This window comes from Puma concolor, chromosome E4, assembly GCF_028749965.1.
Source record: "Puma concolor isolate L17-30 chromosome E4, mPumCon1.1.hap2, whole genome shotgun sequence".
Classification (NCBI taxonomy): Eukaryota; Metazoa; Chordata; class Mammalia; order Carnivora; family Felidae; genus Puma; species Puma concolor.
This window is the reverse complement of record NC_141683.1, coordinates 25740647-25759417: the sequence shown is the minus strand read 5'-3', so window position 1 is coordinate 25759417 and position 18771 is coordinate 25740647. Positions and strand designations below refer to the sequence as shown.

The following is an 18771-nucleotide window of genomic DNA, read 5'->3' as shown; positions in this document are numbered from 1 at the left end:
AGAGGTTGGAGATTTGCAAACTGTCTACCTGAAAAGATCGATGTGGGGGTTGTCTCCATACCATGCAGATGCTCCTCACGTCCTAGGTGAAGGAGATAGAGGAGAGAGAAGAAGGCTGGAAACAGGCCCACATTTAAGACGCAGGAGGGAGAAGAAGATCCCAGGCGGAGGCCTGGCGAGGCAGAGATGACTTATGTTCACGGAAGCCCCCTAACACCTCCAGGCCACCGCTACAAGGCGCTTCCAGCCCCTGTAGATAGGTGTCGTCATGGAGTACGGTTTAGCCAACGGATAGAATGGTGAACCAGAGTTCCCGCCCTTGTGGAACTCAAGTTAAACAGATGAAGAGGAAATGTCCTGCTGGTGCCTTAGCCGCTTTCAGATCCGGCGTGTTGAGTCGTCTCGCAGGATCTGCCTGTCTGGGGACAGAAAGAATGGCCCCGAGGTCCTATGGGCTGTGGGAACCCCGTGTTCTTGAATCGTGCTTCTCTTCCCCTGGGCTCTTCATGTGAGAATTAAACGTTGACGGAAGACACTGCGATTCAGGGGTTGATCTGTTACAGTGGGTGGTGTTATGTCATAAGCTGGCCAAGTGGTGAAAAAGCAAGAGGCGATGTTGAGGAGTGGAAGTGTGTTATGGTCCTGAGGCCTGGGCCTGTGTGTCTTTTACACACCCAAGGCTGGTGGTCCCGGAGTGAGCTCTCACGTGTCTCCTTACCTTTACTGTCCTCCAGAGCACACATTCTTCTGGATGAGCGCCCAGCCAAGGTTGCAGACCCGCGCTCTTGAACTTTACTTAGAGAAGGGATCAGCCTTCCAGGCCCCCGAGACCTCTGACCCCCAGGGCAAGGAAGACGCTCATCTGGTCACCCTCCTGCAGGGAGACGCCTGTGCCACATGCACGTGTCCTCAGTTGAGAAAACCGAAGCTGTTGGGAGAGATACACACACCTGGACATCAGGCAACACAGAGGCAGTGTAGCCGTGACGGTCTTGAGGACCGAGGACTTGGGGGCTAGCTCTCTGTGAGCCTGCCATGCTCCCAATGTCCGTCTTCCCTGTGGGCCACTCCACACTCAGATTCCCAGGGAAGACAGTCTGATGGCCTGCGTGCTCCCCTGGAATGTGGGTGGTGATGACAGGAACTCAGATATGCCAGCCCGCCAGGCTCCTGTAGAACAGGAGAGGGACGCTCCTCAGAGGAGGTGATGCCCAGTACAAAAATAGCAGGTTCCCTGGAATCCTCTTAGCAGGGCGTCATTTCCATAGAGGGGCAGACAGGAGGAAGCTGCAACCTTGGACTCGGCCACCACTCACTCTTAGGCAGCAAATGTGTTTCAATTAAAAAAAAATGTTTTTTAACATTTATTTATTTTGAGAGACAGACAGAGTGTGAGAGGGAGTGGGGCAGAGAGAGAGGGAGACATCGAATCCGAAGCAGGATCCAGGCCTGCTGTCAGCACCGAGCCCGACGCGGGGCTCGAACTCATGAGCCACAAGATCATGACCTGAGCTGAAGTTGGATGCTTAACCAACAGAGCCACCCAGGCTCTCCAATGTGTTCTAATTTTAAAAGGTAAATATTACCGGGATGGAGGGGGGACTGAGTAGATTCTACCTTTTGTCCTCACCCTTGCAACATCCTAAACTGACAAATACCTGGGCTTGGGGGAGGGGCATAATTTAGAAGCAAGGGATGAGAGGCGGGAGACATGGATCCCACTTTCACTACTATGTTTGGCAAACTGTTTCATTATTTTATACTCCAATTTCCCCATTTAGGAAAAGGGTAATAAAACCTTCTCTGTCTCATTTACAGATTTTTCGCAAGGGTGGAAAACAAGGAGAAGAAAGGGAAGAAAGACAAAATACCAAAAGCTCCTGGAAGGACCTTAATAAGCCCCAAATCAAATAGGAAAACATGGGTTACAGGTTGAATTGTGTTTGCCCCAAATATATGTTGAAGTCTTAACCCCCGGTGCCTCGGAATGACCTTGTTTGGAAATGGGGTTGTGGAAAATGCAATCAGTTCAGTTGAGATGAGCTCACAGTGGAGTAGGTGGGCTCTTAGGCAATACATCTGGGGTCCTTAGAAGAGACGCAGAGACAGAAACACACAGGAAGAATGCCGGGGGGCAACGGGCAGAGACTGAAGTGTCACCGCTGTGAGACAAAGAACCCCGCGGATTGCCAGCCATCACTTGAAGCCAGGAAGAGATGAGGCAGATTCTCCCCTACAGGCTTCAGAGGGAGACTGGATTTGCTGACGCCTCGATTTTGGATTTCTAGCTTCCAGAACCGCGAGACAATAAAAGTCTGTGTTTTAAGCCTCCCAGTTTGTGGTGCTTGCTTATGGCAGCCCCAGTGACCCTTTAACAATTCCCAGGGCACGGTGAAGCTTGGCCAGAGCCCTTGGCCCATCGCTGAGAGGTTTGTGACCTAGTATCGGATATGGGGCATGAGATGAGGACCTGAGTTTCAGGGGATAACACTGCTGATGTGACGATCACAAGGAACAGAGGTCCGTTTTGGAAAATCCTCTGCAGCTGACAGGGCAAGTAGGTGCATGGCCAGCAGAGTTCAGTCCACACAGACTGAAAGTGTCACTTCTGTCTTGAGAGACAGAACTGTCCCCCTGAGACAGCTCTGCATGCTCAGAGCAGAACTAGCTTGGGCAGTCTCCGGACTGCTCTCCCTTCCTGCAGGCACAGATTATGCACCACACTCATACTCCAGGCCTCCGGCACGCAGGCTCCTGGACCCACAGGTACCCGGCTGGCACAGGCACGTGCAATACTTTTGGGTAGCCCGCTGCACAGACATCACCCTTAAGGAGACAGCCTGCAGGAATGCTGCCTGCCAGTTGGTCTTTACACGGCCCTTGGGTGCTTTGTTTTAAGAGGAGAAGTCATAAAACCTTTTTACTCTAGGCCCTTCTGCCCTGCCTGAGATTTGCCTCTGTCGAGTGTGGGTCTGGTCCCTGTGTGACGAGCACAGGCGCACAAGCTAGTTAGGTGTTTCTGCATAAGCATTATGCCATTGGAGCCTCACAACGAACCCATGAGACAGTTACTGTCACCATGTCCGTTTTACAGATGAAGAAACTGAGGTGCAGAGGTCCCACAACTGGAGTCAAGAATCAAGTCCAGGCCTGTGTGACTCTGAGCCTGTGATGTTCACTGCTCTTTTATCCTGCTTTGATAGTTTATTTGGATCAGGCTGTTTTGAATTAATTCTGAAAGCAATAATCTAGGAAAGAAAGAGAGAAAGAAAGAAAGAAAGAAAGAGAAAGAAAGAAAGGAAAAGATAAAAGAAAAACAAAACCAAAAAAGTGTGTGTGTGTGTGTGTGCATGTGCGTGTGTAGCTGTGATCTACTTTGACCTCATGCTTACAGGGGAAGGAGAACTAACATTATGAGCTAAGTGCTTCCATCCAGGTAAACTCATTGACTCTTCCCCATAGCACTATGAGGTGGGCATCTCAGAGATACAAAGTGACCAGTCAAGGTCACCAAATTGATCCAGGGCAGGGCACAAATGTGAATCCGGAGTATCTGACTGTAAGCCTGGTGTGTTTTCCATGACCTCTGTGCCAAAAGCGACAGCCGGGATCTGTCCCACTTATCTTGAGGATCTTCGAGTGTCTCACTTAGCACCTGGCACAAAATAAATATTTATGGGATTGGATTGAATTAAACCCAAATGAACCCAATGTTCATTAAGGGAGGATTTGATCATTAAGTGGACACTATGCAGATGTTACAAGGAAAGAGCTGACTACGTAGAATCTGTTAAAGGAGCAGTTTAGGCACAAGTGTATTCAGAGTGATTCCTTTTTTTGTAGGAAAAAAAAAATTCCTTCCCTATGGCCATCTCTGTTGTAAATACAAAGGAAAAGTCTGCATCAGACAGCTTCAGATAAAAAATATTACTTATCTTTGAGGGGAAGGGTCACGGAGGACTTTCACATCATTTACAATAAAGGAAACCCTGAAGATACTTGCATTTTGGAAAAAAAAAAAAAGAACAAAAGGAAGGAAAAGAAAGACATGTTGTTTTTGGTGACAATAGATCCCACTGGAGTGGGGATGCAGCCAGGATTCACCCTGTCAGCTCCCTCAGCATGGGCCCTGGGGGGAGATGAAAAGGGTTCATTCAGAGCCCCCCCGCCCCGCCCCCCATATCCTCTCCTTGTACTCTGAAATATTTTCTTTTGCAACAAACGTATGAGCACATGACCAGGAACGAGGAATCCTTGGGAAAATAGGCCCGGAACATCGCTTTGTGCTGGGGTCAAGTGAAAATTCACAGAAACTAATTTGAAGGGGTACCTGCTGGCCAAGGGCAACATGCTTGGAATATATTTAAAAAAATGCGGTAAGTTGAAACACATTCACTATTCTGAAAGCCAGTAAACAAGGGGAAAAAGCCAAGTCAGCTTGCCTTTCCTATAGGAGCTGTACCTGATGGTAAGCAAATGGTTTTTTTTTTTTTTTTTAAGTGTGGTTTGTTTTGTGTTTTAAATAGAAGAATGCTAGCTAACAAATACAGGAGGAAAAATAGAATTAGAAAAAAAAATCTGTTTTGCAGCCCTGATGATAGATAGCGTGGATCTAAGCGATGATCGTCAGTGGTTGCCAAAGCCTTTAGGTAAAATGCTGAAGGAAATCAGTGGTGGGTAGATGAGGCTAACGGCCCCAGAGCCAACTCGTCCGTCCAAACATGGTGAACACAGAGGCACCGGGCATTATCTGCCTCCTGCTGGGCGACAACGGGATGTACCCAGCACTATCCATGAAACACTCTCGCCACAAAACCAGGCCTCTTGAACGAACTGCCATTTTATAGGAAAGATGGGCTCAGAGAACCGCGTTGGGCGACACTTCCCGATTTTACCCCGCACAGTTCAGAGTGTGGTCAACCCTGCACATGAAAAGAGACACAGAGTTCAAATAAATGCCGTTTGTGAACTTTATTTGCATCCTGATACAGACAAGTCAGCCATGAAAATGACCCAACATTTCCTAGACAATAGACAACATTTGAACACTGATTGCGTATTTAAGAATAGTAGAAGGACTTATGGGTGAATCGTTGCAGTGATGATTTACGATATGATACCAAGAATTTGCCTCAGAATAGTGCAGGTGCGTGGGCTGGAGAGAGGAGGAGAGGCGCTCCAGATACAACAGGCCTGGCTACGTGCTGGTGGGTTATGAAAAGTGGCTGGGGTCCACAGGGATTTATTGTGCTATCATCTCTGTTTGGGTACATGTTTGGAGATTTCCATAAGAAAATGTTAGCAAAAAGCAATACAAAGTGTGGGCATGCCACTTAATTCTTCCATCATGATGGTGGTGGAGGAGGTGTGGACGTGGGTGTGTGTGAAATGTCTGAAGCGTGTGAGTGGGTGTGTATGTTCTCATGCTCTATTTGGTCCCAATTCAAGTTGCGGCTTTGGAACAATTGCAGTGACTTTCTGACAGCTGTGAAGAATGCCCCAACCTCCCAGGCGCAGCTGAATTTCTAAAGGGCATCAGGCAAGCAGGCAGGCAGACACATGGGCAAGGCCACTCCTTAGGGGACTGCCGGGGCCAGCCCAACACGGTTATTCCCACGATCAAAGACTGAATAAAACTGTCTAATGAAGACATCACCCAGGATCCAGAGGGGCCCAGCTGGGGGCTGGATGTCAAGACCTTGAAAGCCACTGCTGCAAAACTCCATTCCATCCACAAAGTCCTGGGGTTGGAAAAAAGATGTAAGTGACATGTAGGGAGAAAGGGAAGCAGTGCTGCCTGGAGGCTGTACTGTGTGGTAGTGGGGGCGACTGGCCCTGGACCGTTCCATACGGTCACCACTTTGGCTGGTTGGTTCTTCCTCCTGCTTCCTGCACCTCTACTTGTTTACTCCGCAAAGAGCCTGCATAGTTTCATACATGTGGGCCTGGGCTTCTAAGGTCTACAATTTTGCCAACTGTTCATCTGTTATACATGTCTCCCGCTTCCCCCCCACCCCCCCACCCCCGTTTGATAATCAGAAAAAGTGAAACTTTGTTGCCTGACGGGAAGAGCAAAAGGTTTGGCTTTAGAAGATGTTGGCTGGAATTCTGCTTTCTTTGTGAACCTCAACTCAATTTTTTAAGGGAGAGATGTTACACTGCTATTTTGTGTTCTGGGAAGAATCCTTTTTTAGATATAAAGCAAGTAGGTGTTCATTTTTCCACGAGAAGGGTATAACTTTCTCCAATCTTATTTTTTTAGTTTGGCAAAGACTTGGGGTCTACCGAGCAGGTGTGGTCTTTCCAACAACCATTTGAGATTTGAGGTTGCTGATGAGGGTAGAGGAAATTCACAGAGGCCTTAAAGCACCTTCTTGAGAATGTGAGGTGCCGGAGTCCTGAAGGGTGTATAGGCTGATGAATTTGGCACCGTTCAAATGTCTAGCTTATCCTCAGTTTGGGGTTCACAGTGACAGCTCCAGAATCCCTTTGTTGGAGATGCTTAGGGACTTGACATGAAGCTGTTTTCTAAAGCAAAACGTTTGCTTTTTTTAGTAGTGCAATTGCTGGATTGTAAGGTAGTTCTATTTTTAACTTTCTGAGGAAGCTCCATACAATTTTCCAGAGTGGCTGTACCAGTTTGCATTCTTACCACCAATGCAGAAGGGCTCCCCTTTCTCCACATCCTCGCCAACACCATTGTTTCTGGTGTTGTTGATTTTAGCCATTCTGACAGGTGGGAGCTGCTATCTCATTGTGGTTTTGATTTGTATTTCCCTGTTGATCAGTGATGTTGAGCATCTTTTCATGTGTCAGTTGGCCATGTGGATGTCTTTGGAGAGATGTCTATTCATGTCTTCTGCCCATTTTTTAATTGGGTTATTTGTTTCCTGGGTGTTGAGTTTTAGAAGTTCTTTATATGTTTTGGATACTAATCCTTTATCAGATAGATCATTTGCAAATATCTTCCCCCTTTCTGTAGGTTGCCTTTGAGTTTTCTCGAGTGTTTCCTTCACTGCAGAAGCTTTTTTATTTTGACGAGTTCCCAATAGTTTATTTTTGTTTTTCTTTCCCTGACCTTAGGAGACACATCTAGAAATAAGTTGCTAAGGCTGATGTCAAAGAGGTTACTGCCTGTGTTCTCCTCTAGGATTTTTATGCAATTATACTGCGAAGTATTTATCCAAAGAATACAAAAATACTAATTTAAAGGGATGTATGCACCCCAATGTTTATAGCAGCATTATCTACAATAGCCAAATTATGAAAACAGCCCAAGTGTCCATTGGCTGATGAATGGATAAAGAAAATGTGGAAAATGTAGTGTGTGTATATACATATATATATATGTATGTATATATATATGTGTGTGTGTATATATATATATATTTATAATGGAATATTACTCAGCCATAAAAAGAATGAAATCTTACCATTTGCAATGACATGGATGGAGCTAGAGAGTTTTATGCTGAGTGAAATAAGTCAGTCAGAGAAAGACAAATACCATATGATTTCATTCACATGTGGGATTTAAGAAACAAAACAGGGGCGCCTGGGTGGCGCAGTCGGTTAAGCGTCCGACTTCAGCCAGGTCACGATCTCGCGGTCCGTGAGTTCGAGCCCCGCGTCAGGCTCTGGGCTGATGGCTCGGAGCCTGGAGCCTGTTTCCGATTCTGTGTCTCCCTCTCTCTCTGCCCCTCCCCCGTTCATGCTCTGTCTCTCTCTGTCCCAAAAATAAATAAAAACGTTGAAAAAAAAATTAAAAAAAAAAAAAAAAGAAACAAAACAAATGAGCAAAGGGGGGAAAAAAAGAGAGAGAGGCAAACCAAGAAACTATAGAAAACCAACTGATGGTTTGTTTAGCTTAACTATAGAAAACAAACTGATGGTTACCAGAAAGAGGGGAGGTGGGTGGGGAGATGAGAGAATTAGGAGATGGAGATTAAGGAGGGCACAGGGTATTGTATGGAAGCGTTGAATCATTGTACTCCATAGCTGAAACTAATATTACCCTGTATGTTAACTAACTGGAATTTATTTTTTTTAAGTTTTTAAAAAATTTATTTTGAGAGAGAGAAGGGGGTGGGGAGAGGCACAGAGAGGGAGAGAAAGAATCCCAAGGAGGCTCCGTGCTGTCAGCGCAGAGCCCGACGCAGGGCTCGAACTCACAAACTGTGAGATCATGACCTGAGCTGAAATCAAGGCTTGGATGCCTAACCACCCAGGTGCCCCACGAACTGGAATTTAAATAAAAGCCAAAAAAAAAAAACACCACCCCACATTTGTTTTCACTTGCATTGTCTGTTTATATTTGGTGGCTTGGGGAAGCAGTTAATGGAGAACAAGATGTGAGGGTTGATAAGTCCCCAAAGTCCTCTACACCTTAGCACCTCCATTCTGGTGCAATCACCCAGGTGCTGTGGGTGGCTCTTGGGTAAAGTTAGCGTGTTGAGTGTCACCAAAGAACTCCATGTGATGTTGGAAATCTGGGCCAACGGTGGTGTGAAACGATCACAGATTTCCCCAGGAATTCCCTATCTACCTCACTCTACCGACTTAGGAATCCACTGCGCAAAAGACACTTTCTTGTTTGAGAAGAATGTTAATCTGAATGTTAGAAGATATAACCTGATTCTGTACTCCCTCTCCACGCGGCTCAACTCTTGAGCCACATAACCTTCCGAGTCTCAGTATCCTCATCTATAGAATGGGATAATAGTATCCAGTCTTGCTGGATGTTTGAGGGGATTAAACGTGGCCGGTTGAAAAGCCCTACGTGACAACGCCCGGAAACTTCACTACATGGCTTGTACGAGGCTTGTTTCTGCTTCTCTGCAGGACAGGAAATGAGAGAGAACCAGCCGGTGGCCTTTCCACCACAGGCAGCTTTGTCCTTTCTAGAGGGGGCACTGCTGCTTCGGCACAGGGTAAGATGGGAGGGGGGCTCAGGGTAAGTGCAGGCTACCGAAAAGAGGAAGTAGCAGGCTCCTCGTGGGGAAGGGACGGCCCTGTGACTTGCAGAATAAGGAAACAGTTCTTACCAGCAGGGTGTAGGCAGTCGGTTGGAGGGTGTAGGAGACTCCGTTGATGATGAAGGTGACATCCGGCATGACGTTGAGGTTGGCACACTCCACAGCATACTAAAACACAGCACAGAGGATCCATTTAGAGGCCTCCCACCTCCCAAGAGAGGGCCTAGTTCCCCTGCTCCCGCCTCCCCCCAACCCCGGCAGGCACTGACTTCTCCATCCATGGGCTCTGCCCCAATGGCCTTCTGCAGCTGCTTGATCTTGTCGGAGGGGCCCGTGATGAGGGAAGTCCCTGTGTCCACAATGGCCTGGCAGCCCTCAGAGCAGAACATCACTGTGCCTCCCACCTGGATTCTGAAGGCAAGGAAGATGTCGTGAGCCACCCTCCCCGCTCCCCCACCCCAGATTCCTCCTCCCCAGCCCCGAAGTCTCCCCAGCTGCTCTCATCCTCTACAGGCTCTCAAATATACACTCGTGATTTCCATTTTGACTGTCTTACACCTGAGAGTTTCTCAATTTTTCTGTGGCTGATGCCCATAGCAGAAATACATGTACTCTCGGACCCAGTACACACAACCACACACACGCAAGAAATAAAAATAAAAAATGAAACAGTGCTCAACCTTAACATGCGAACTGCACTCTGATATTTTCTATTTTAGTCCAGTTCATGAAAAATGTACGTCATGATCCCCTAAAATGAGGTCATGACTCATAAATGGGTAAGTCCTTACGGTTTGAAAAACCCTCAGTAGACAGTGAACACCGAAGCTTTTTGCTGTTTATCCCTCGTGCCAAGCACATGGCCTCACCTCCCCTTGCAGGAGTTTATTCTTGGCTGAATTGAGACTTGCGTTTCTTTGAACTCCTGGACGGTCTAGTCCAGTGCTAGGTGTGTGACCGGCCACTGGTCCCACTTCCTTGGTTGCTCCATGCCCAGACACACACACACACACACACACACACACACGTACGTATGCATGTATGTATGTCAAGACCCTGTCAATGTTACCTCCTTCATGAAACCCTTGCTTGAGGAGTTCTTCAGGTAGGAGCTGTCTTGCCCTGTCTGCCAAGGCCACTTTGGTGGCACATCTCATGGACCACGGTCCACCCTCCACTTCACCTGGTGGGGGTTTGTGTGTGTGTCTCATCTTCTGTACACACTCCATGGAGGCAAAATCTGAGTCCAGTTCACACCTGCACCCCTGTGTCACTCGCCCTTTGACCTATGTATTAATTAGCGTTAAATGAGCCCGAGTAGTTGGCTGAGTGTTCGTATTGACTTGAGGGAGCACCACGCGTGCAAGGAGGGAAGCTGAAACTTGGTACCATGTGCCTGCCGCCCTGGAGACCGAGGCCCCTCTTGCACCCCCGCTCAGCCCCTCCATGCTTCTAGCCCTGCACAACGAGCCCCCAGCATCCTCTCCCAGGGACCAGCACTTTGATTCAGGTCAATTCAATTAACCCAATTTGAGTGGTGCCCATCCTGAGTTCTTCTGTCATACCATAACGAGAATACTCACACATCCAGTGCAATCTGCCAGTAGCCTTGCTTGGTGACCGGGACCCAGTTCAGATTCCCAGAGAAATGGGAATGGTCATAGCCTCCGAAAATCAGCTCACTCCCCACACCACTTTCTGGGTCACTACATGGAAAGAAAGGCAGGCTGTCAGGGAAGGGCCACTGGAAAACCCCAGGAAAAAGCCTCAGCCAGTGCCCTATTTCTTGGTCTGATCACTCACACCAAGTACCTATAGAGGGGAAATATCAGCCTAGGCTTTGAGACCAGAGTTCCCCACTACTGCAAGGTGATTAGTCTGGATCTTTTCTGGCAAAAGGATAGAAACAGGTCTGCGTAATGATTTGTGAATGTTTTCTTCTTGGGTAAAAGGGCTAGGAAGGTGGGAAAGGGTGATGACAGCTCTGGTCATGCAACACTCACGTGGAACCAAGGCCAAGGCCATCTGAGGGGTGCACACACCATGTGACTTGAGGCACCCCCCAAAACCTTTCCCCCCAAGTATCTTTCCCACTATTGTTTTGGTGGTGCCTGGAGCTTCCGGGTTATTCTCTCCATCGTGTTAAGGTGAAGAAGCTAATGTGAATGCAACGTGACTTACTAGAGCTTGAAAACTTATTAATCTTCACCGATGTTGATTTTTCAGATTATGTTCTGGCACCTAACAGGATTCTGGGGAAATAGGACATGAAACTGATTCATTTTCAAGAGGAAAATGATCAGAAAAATACAAAACTCTGGGCGCTACAAGTCAGGGTGGTAAAGGGGAAGGGAACTGGGAATCCGTGAGCATCATAGAAAAGTGGTTTTAGTGGGGGTTGGGGGAAGAACTGTTTGTTGATGGCCTTTGTGCAGGGCACTGGGCAAAGAATGTTATCTGCTTAATCCTATTTATCTCTTACATCATCCTTGTGGCCATTTGAGGAAACTGAGGCTCAGGGCTTAAATCCAGATCAGTCAGACTGCAAAGCCTCTGCTATTTCCCATCCTAAACTTTCTCTCTCCCGGCTGGAAGGAAGCTGCTCAGGAACCTGTAAGGGAGCAGCAGAGATGTCTGGGCCACCTGCCGTCCCGCTCCCAGCTCTGCCCGGGCTGGTCCCAACTGCAGCCATGCAGTATAACAGAGGAAATTCAAGTCTTTCCACGTAGGAGTGGAGAAAAAGGGAAATGGGCTTACGCTAAAGCTGGGTCAGCTCAGACCAGATCTCACTGGGAGGGAGTCAGAAAGGTAAGAAATCTCCTTCCTATGTAGGGATGAAGGTTAGGTGAGCCTTTCCGGATCCCAGGCATGCGAGCCTTATGACCTTTTCCAACTATAGCAAGCAATTTAAAACAATTGTATAAATAGACCATTTAAAACTGTACAGTTCACTGGTGTTCTAGATATTCACATTGTGGCGAACCGGTCTTCAGAAGCTTTTCATCCTGCGCATGGAAACTCCATACTCCTTGAACAATAACTTTCTATTCCCCACCCCCCTCCGTCCCTCGCACCTGGCAGCCTCCATCTTGGTTTCTGTCTCTCTGAATCTGACCCTGTAGGGAGCTTCATGCAAGTGGAATCATACAGTGTTTGTTTTCTGGCTTATTTCGCTTAGCATAATGTCCTCAAGGTTCATCCATTTGTAGCTTGCGTTAGAATTTCATTCCTTTTTCAGGCTGAGTGATATTCTATTGTATTTTATTAGTGCCTTAACATTTCATTATTTTATTGTCAGCTTACTTTCGAATTTTTTCCTGCATCTTACCACTGGAATCACGCTTCCTGAGGGCAGGGGCTGTCTTCCTTGTTTTATTGTGCTCCTGGTGCCCAGTATCACAGTCAGCACAGAATAGGAGCTTGATAAATATTTATTCATTGCATAAATGAGTACTCAATCCCAGAGATTCCTCATATTAGTTCAGTGTGGTACAATTTACAAGGTGAGGCAAACCGCATTTCCTCAACATCCAGAGAGGGTAAACCCAAGGTCACACAGCTGGTAATAGGTCAAGAAAGAGATCCAAGCCGGGTACTTGACTACTAAGTCTGGTGCTCTTTTGACTGGACCGTGTTGTCTCCCTGTAGTCATAACTGACCTTAACCTTGGTGGGCTTGACGGGCCTACCTGCTCATGTACACAGAAAACATGGGTATGTCCACCAGGTTCTGTGCCATCATGTTGTCGAACACCGGGGTCACCCCTCCCACAGCCAAGGAGGGGTATCCCAGGCCCAGAATTCCATCAAACTCTGCGTTCACAAAGGTCTGGCCAGGCTCCGTGACACTCTCTCCAAATTGCTGGCCGACCACAAGCAGTCCTTCCACCTGATGGGAGAAAACCCGAAAGAAAACTGCATGGGAGATCTTTGGCAAACAATCTCAGATTCCCGAATTCTCCCTCTGGCCTGAGCAGAATTTTTCCCCCACCCAACTTTTCTTGATTCAATGGGCACAGTGATTTCACCACATTCTCACAACCTTATTTTTTTTATGTAAATTTTAAAAGTTGAAGTGTAATACAGAAATCGTAAGTGGACAGTGCAGAGAATTTTCACAAACTGTACTCGCCCTTGTCAGCAAGCTCCCGAACGGGAAACCCCTTCAAATCACACACCCTGCAAATCATGGCGCCTTTCCTCAAGAGTAACCCATCTCCTGGTTTCCCCACCTATACTGCCTTTGCCTCTTCTTGAGTTTTTGTATCAATGGAATCTTATAGGATGAATTCTTGTTTATATGGCTCCTGTCACTCAACATACTAGTGCAGTCTGTTGTAACTTTGCTCATTGCCACTAGTATTCCATGGTATGACTACATCATCATCATCCATTCTACCATGGATGGATATTTGGGTTGTTTTCGGTATTGACTATTGCTTACAGTAATGCTTGTACATGTCTTCTAGTGGACATGCTGGGTTTATGCTTAGGAGAAAACTGCTAGATAACAGGATATGTAAGTGTTTTGCCTGAGTAAATACTGACAATGAGTTTTCCAAAGTGATTGTACCAATTGACGTTTCCCATACCAACGTTTGAGAGTCCCAGTTGCTTCAGATTCTCAATGACACTGGATATTACCTATCTTTTCCATTTTAGTCTTTTCGTGGATATGCAGTGGGTTATGTTGGGGTTTTAATTTGTATTTCCTAATACTAATGAAACTGAATATTTGGATAACCTCTTGTGTGAAGCGGGTTATCTGCATTTTTCTTATTGATTGGTAGGAATTTTTTATTCTGGAATCAAGTCCTTTTTTGGATAGATGTATTACAAATATCTTCTTTCAGACTTGGCTGGTGTTTTTCGGTGAGCAGAAGATATGAATTACGGTGTAATCAAATTTATCATTTTTTTCCCCTCTTTAATTAGTGGTTTTTGTAACATGTTGCAGAAACTTTTGCCTACCCTAAGGTCCTGAAGACATTTTCCTATGTTTTCTTCTAAAAGCTTTCTTATTTCACTTTTCATATTAACACCTACAATGTATCAGAAGGTTTGATGATGTGTGAGATAGGAGCCAAGATTCTTTTGTTTGTTGGTTGGTTATATGGAAATCCAAATGAGCTAGAACCATTTAATAAATACACTGTCATTTCCTCCACTGCACTGCAGTTTCACGTTCAACATAATTCAGAGTAGTTTCTTAATTTTCTCTTTTGTCCTATTTGTCTATTTGCTTATCTTGTGCCAATACCACATTATCTCAATTACTAGAACTTCATTATAGGTCTTAATATTTATAGTGTGTTTCTTCGTCTAGATGGTATGAGTGTATTACATACCCATATAAATTTTAGAATTAGCTCATCAATTTCTAATAAAAATTGCCATTTTTTTTGATTAACAAGATCTATTGATCAATTTGAAAAAACTTTGACTTATCTATAATACTGAGTCATGAAATACTGAGTCATTTCAATTTATGTAGATCTTCCTTAGTCTCACTCAATAATGTTTTGTAGTGTATTTAGAATAGAGATCTTGAAATATTTAACATTTTTGTTAAATTTATGTCTAGGTATTTGATGTTTCTAATGGTGTTATAAATAATGTCATTAAAGATCTATTTTCCAGGGGCGCCCGGGTGGCTTAGTCGGTTAAGTGTCCGACTTTGGCTCAGGTCATGACCTCGCGGTTTGTGAGTTTGAGCCCCGCGTCCGGCTCTGTGCTGAGAGCTCAGAGCCTAGAGACTGCTTGGGATTCTGTGTCTCCCCGTCTCTTTGCCCCTTTCCCACTCACTTTCTGTCTCTATCTCTCAAAAATAAATAGGTTTTAAAAAATCTATTTTCCATGTTTTCCTGATATATAGAAATTCAAATCATTTTGTTCATTAATCTAGTATTCAGCAACTTTGTTAATTAATTATTAACCCCAATTGTCTGTAGATATTTTTGGATTTTTTACACGTAGAATTTTGTCATATGTGAATAATGACAGTGTAATTTCTTCCTTTATAATCCTAATACCCTTAGTTTCTTTTTTCTTGTCTTACTGCACTGAGAGTAAGCATCTTGGACTCATTCTTTTTTTTTTTTTTTTTCCTTTGCCTTAACTCATTCTTGAAAGCCTGCCACCAGGCTTTCTGCCCTGTGCACTGTTTCTCTGTGGATTCCTCTTTGCTGCCTCTCTAGAACTCAGCACACTGAGCAGACTGGCCCACTGCCGTTAACTCAAACAGGAAGTGCTACTCCCTCCTGGCCAGGCTTCCCCCTTTCCCTGGAAGCCAACTCCCTGTTTCCACCTCTTCCAGAGGCAGATCTGAAACTGTTCCCCTAACAGCTCTGCAAAATATTCTGTCCCCCAAGTTTCTGGCCAAAAGACAGAAGAGGAAGGAATTGTACTCACATCGACTTGGTCAGTTCCGATGATTCCAGACAAGCTCCCAGTCCCGTACTGAATGGAGAAATGATTCCCCAGCGCGCTGTATGTGTTGGACTGGGAAGGGTAGAACCTGGCGTGTGTCTCTGGAAAAGCAAGGATGCTGCTCTTGCCTGGGACATCAGCTCACTGCCTCCGTCCCTGCCCTGATACCACAGAGATGCAGGGTCTATTCCCTCAACTCCCAGATTGAGTGGGGGCATCTAGAAAGGTTGGCCATGGCCCTCCTTAGTTAGTTACTACATTCTCTTCTAGCCACATGTGGTGGCCTAAATGGAGAACAAATAATTGTCCCTGGGAAACGTGATTACTCACAGTGACCTCATGAGGCACACCAAGATAAGCGTCATGTATCAGGCGCCATCAGAAGTCTCCACCAACTAGTATGGGTCAGAGCCTGGTATTCAAAAGAAACTCAGAGATAAATAAATACCATGCCAGGCAACTACTCTCAATTCCTTGCCTAACCTGTAGACACCCAATTTTGGGGTTTTCTGAGACATTGTGCCTCTAGAATTTATCCAGCACAGACTAAGACATCTTTCCTTAGCTCTTCCCTTTCCGACGCTAACAAAGACGTCTGAGTTACCTCCGGCCAAATAAACCCACCCCTACATTGTGCCCTGTCAGCCCCACCTCTGATATCCTGGGAGGTAGGCCACCAAGCCCTCTTGCAGCAGGTGAATAGTCAGCACTAGAACCCAACCCATCGACCTGCCCAGAAACAGCCATTTGAACGGAACTTTCTCCCACATTCTTTCGGGTGTTCCAAAGGGAGCGAGTCATCATGTGTTCAAAGATTTGTATCGACTTTGTATTTTCAGTGGCTGAGTTTTCCCCTATTAACTCGGGTCAGTATGAAAGTTGCTGGCCTGGATAGCAGTCAGATTTTAGCTCTGTCCCTGGCTCAGCCTTGTTTTCACCATAGGTGAAGGTCCCAGGGCGGACTCAGAGGTGGAGAGGGGAAGCTGGTGCAGCCTGGATGGCCAGTTCCTGGAAATCAAGCTCCCTTCCCCCAGAGGGCCAGGCCCTGGCTGCCATTGACCCTGGCCCTACTTACTGCAGGCTGGGCTCGTGCAGTACACAGAAGGGACCCAGAGGTTGGAGGAGCCAGTGTCAAAGATGACAGTGAAGTTCTGCGCTGGAGAGCCAATGGAGATGGAGCCAAAGTATTCTGTCTATAGGGGAGGAAGGGAAGGGAGGAGAGTGTAGGTGGTGGGAAAGGGGAAGGTGCTCACCAGGGGGCCTAGGGAGAGCTCTCCGGGGCCAGAGCCTGGGCTAGCACAGACTGGAGCTTACAGAGCCTCGGGAGTGGCAACAAAAGGGAGAAGGAGCAGAGAAAGGGCTATAAGGGAGACGATCAAATCAGCCTCTCAGCCCCTGCTTATCTTTAGCTTTTGTTCGCATTATTCTTCATAATCACTCTACGAGCAAGGCAGAAGAGACGGTGATGCCTGTGTTCTGCAATCAGGGAAGGGAAGCCGGTGAAGGTTAAGTCATGTGTCCCAGGACATGCAGCAGGGCCCTTCTGACTGGCATGCTTGCCCTGCTCATCCCTTTTCTTTTGCAGAGAGCTCTGCATGGTTGGGCGCACTGGGTCTTGCTCGGTCAAATCCACAGGGACCCAGGGGATCAGTCCCTATGGGTTATCCTAGAGGAGAAATCCACACTGACCTTCGGTGTTGCTGGCCGACACTGGCCATTCCCAAAGGCCAAACCATCCTCCCACCTCCCCCATCCCCAGCCCCTGCCCCGGGACTCCTCACATCCATGTAGTTGATGAGGGGCTCGTTGGCACCCTGGCTCATCGTGCAGGCCTCGGTGTACTGGATCATGTCCAAATTCTGGGATTTCCAGAACTCGGAGAGCTGGCCCCGTGCCCGCAGCTTCTTCCGGAGGGACGGATGCCTCCTGAGGGGCACCCTGAGGACAAAGCCCCGTGTGAGGAGGAGATGCCTTTCTGCCTCTCTCGGACCCTGCCCTCTCCCCACCCCATTTTTCCAGAGGCAAACTGGGAAATGACACAGGAGAAGTTCTGCAAGGCAGCATGCCAGAGTTTGGCCAGAATTGGTGCCCTCTCGGCCCCCGGCTTGTCAGTCTGATCTCTGCCTCCTGAAGATTCTTAGAATCTTAGACTTGAATTGGCCTTCCCTCTCACAGACAAGCTCTTTGAGATTTTCTAGGAAAATGTTCTGCAATTTTACATGAACCTTGTCAGGGGACGATATAAAAGGGCAGAAAAACTATTGGGGGGCAGCCATGGTCAGTCTTTCGAGCAAGTACTCGGTCTCGTGAGCTCCACAACAAGCTGCAGGTTCCTGCTCTTTACTAACAAGAGAGGCTCCCTGGGCCTTGGGCAGCAGTTTCTGTCAGAGATGGAGGCAGAGGGCTGGCTTGTCGTGGGCTGGGGGTCAAGGCCAACACAAGATGGCCCTTAGTTTCTTCTCCTCTTCAATTCCCCGTCATCTTTCCTCTCCCAGGGCAGCCCTAGGCTTGAGGGCAGGGAGCTGCCCCAGCTGGACACAGTGCTGGGGACGTGGCCTCACCTGTGGAGTGTTTTTTGAGTCAGTCCCAAGTCCAGGAGCACCAGCAGCAAAAGAACGAGTGTTTTCATCGTGGGCCCAACCAGCAGCTTCTGCCTTGCTCTGTCGTGGCCTTCCTTGCCCCTTCTCTTTTCTTCTCTCCCACAGGCCGGTGGGGACCGAATCTCCTTAACTCTCAGATCTGCCCTGCCTTGCCCAGCCCAGCCTGAGGACCCAATGATAAGGCCTCTTGCGTCAATATCCGGGCCCCGGAACAAACACAGTGAGTTTAACAAGGCGTCTTTCTTCCTCCCCTCAGCTTCTTTCCCTCCTGCAGGGGCGGGCTGGGTCTGGAATGGGACTTGGGGGTCTGTGCACCCTCAAAGAGTAAGAGGACTGTGTAGGTTCAGCTTCTCTGCCAGTTTTTGGGGTCCTACCCTGCTCCCTAGAAACCCTGTATTTATCACTTGAGAGAGCAATGTGCCCCTGGACAGTGGGACCCGTCTACTCACGTGTTACCACTAGTGGCCTGGCTGAGGACTCCCGGGGGGTGGAACGTCAGTCATCACATTTGGGGCAACTCAAAATATCAATCAGGCTGTTTTCTATGTACTTCCTAGTCTCTCCTCACTCCTCCGGGAGCCTCAGGGGCAGCTGACCCTCCCTCAGTCCACTCTGAGGCAGAAACTTGCACTCCTCAAAGCCCCTAGAAAGGGAGATTGGGCTTGTGGGGCTAGTTTTTTGGACCCCAAGAACTTGATGCATCTGGAGCTACGGGGCGGAAAGAGGTTTGGAGAAGAATACAGGGGCGGCCCTGGAAGGGGCCTGGGA

At 47.3% G+C, this 18771-nt stretch overlaps 1 protein-coding gene across 1 annotated transcript; it reads right to left on the bottom strand.

Moving 5' to 3' along the window:
- Window positions 1–5418: 5418 nt before the first annotated feature.
- CTSE (cathepsin E) lies at window positions 5419–18157 on the bottom strand. Its single transcript, XM_025921237.2, has 9 exons — window positions 17965–18157; window positions 17185–17341; window positions 16479–16596; window positions 15386–15504; window positions 12664–12863; window positions 10559–10681; window positions 9245–9386; window positions 9045–9143; window positions 5419–5741 (listed from the first exon to the last, which is right to left on the bottom strand). Exons 1-9 carry the CDS (start codon window positions 18030–18032, stop codon window positions 5577–5579), a joined length of 1191 nt encoding a protein of 396 aa, XP_025777022.1. The 5' UTR covers window positions 18033–18157; the 3' UTR covers window positions 5419–5576.
- Window positions 18158–18771: the final 614 nt, after the last annotated feature.

What these genes read in the sequence shown, in the direction of transcription:
- CTSE (XM_025921237.2), bottom strand. Translation starts at nt 18,032, where the DNA reads ATGAAAACACTCGTTCTTTTGCTGCTGGTGCTCCTGGACTTGGGACTG. An exon ending in TGGCAGATTGCACTGGATGT is followed by an intron (nt 9,387 to 10,558) that starts GTGAGTATTCTC and finishes CCTTGCCTTCAG; the next exon opens with AATCCAGGTGGGAGGCACAG. An exon ending in CGACTGCCTACACCCTGCTG is followed by an intron (nt 5,742 to 9,044) that starts GTAAGAACTGTT and finishes TTCCAACCCCAG; the next exon opens with GACTTTGTGGATGGAATGGA.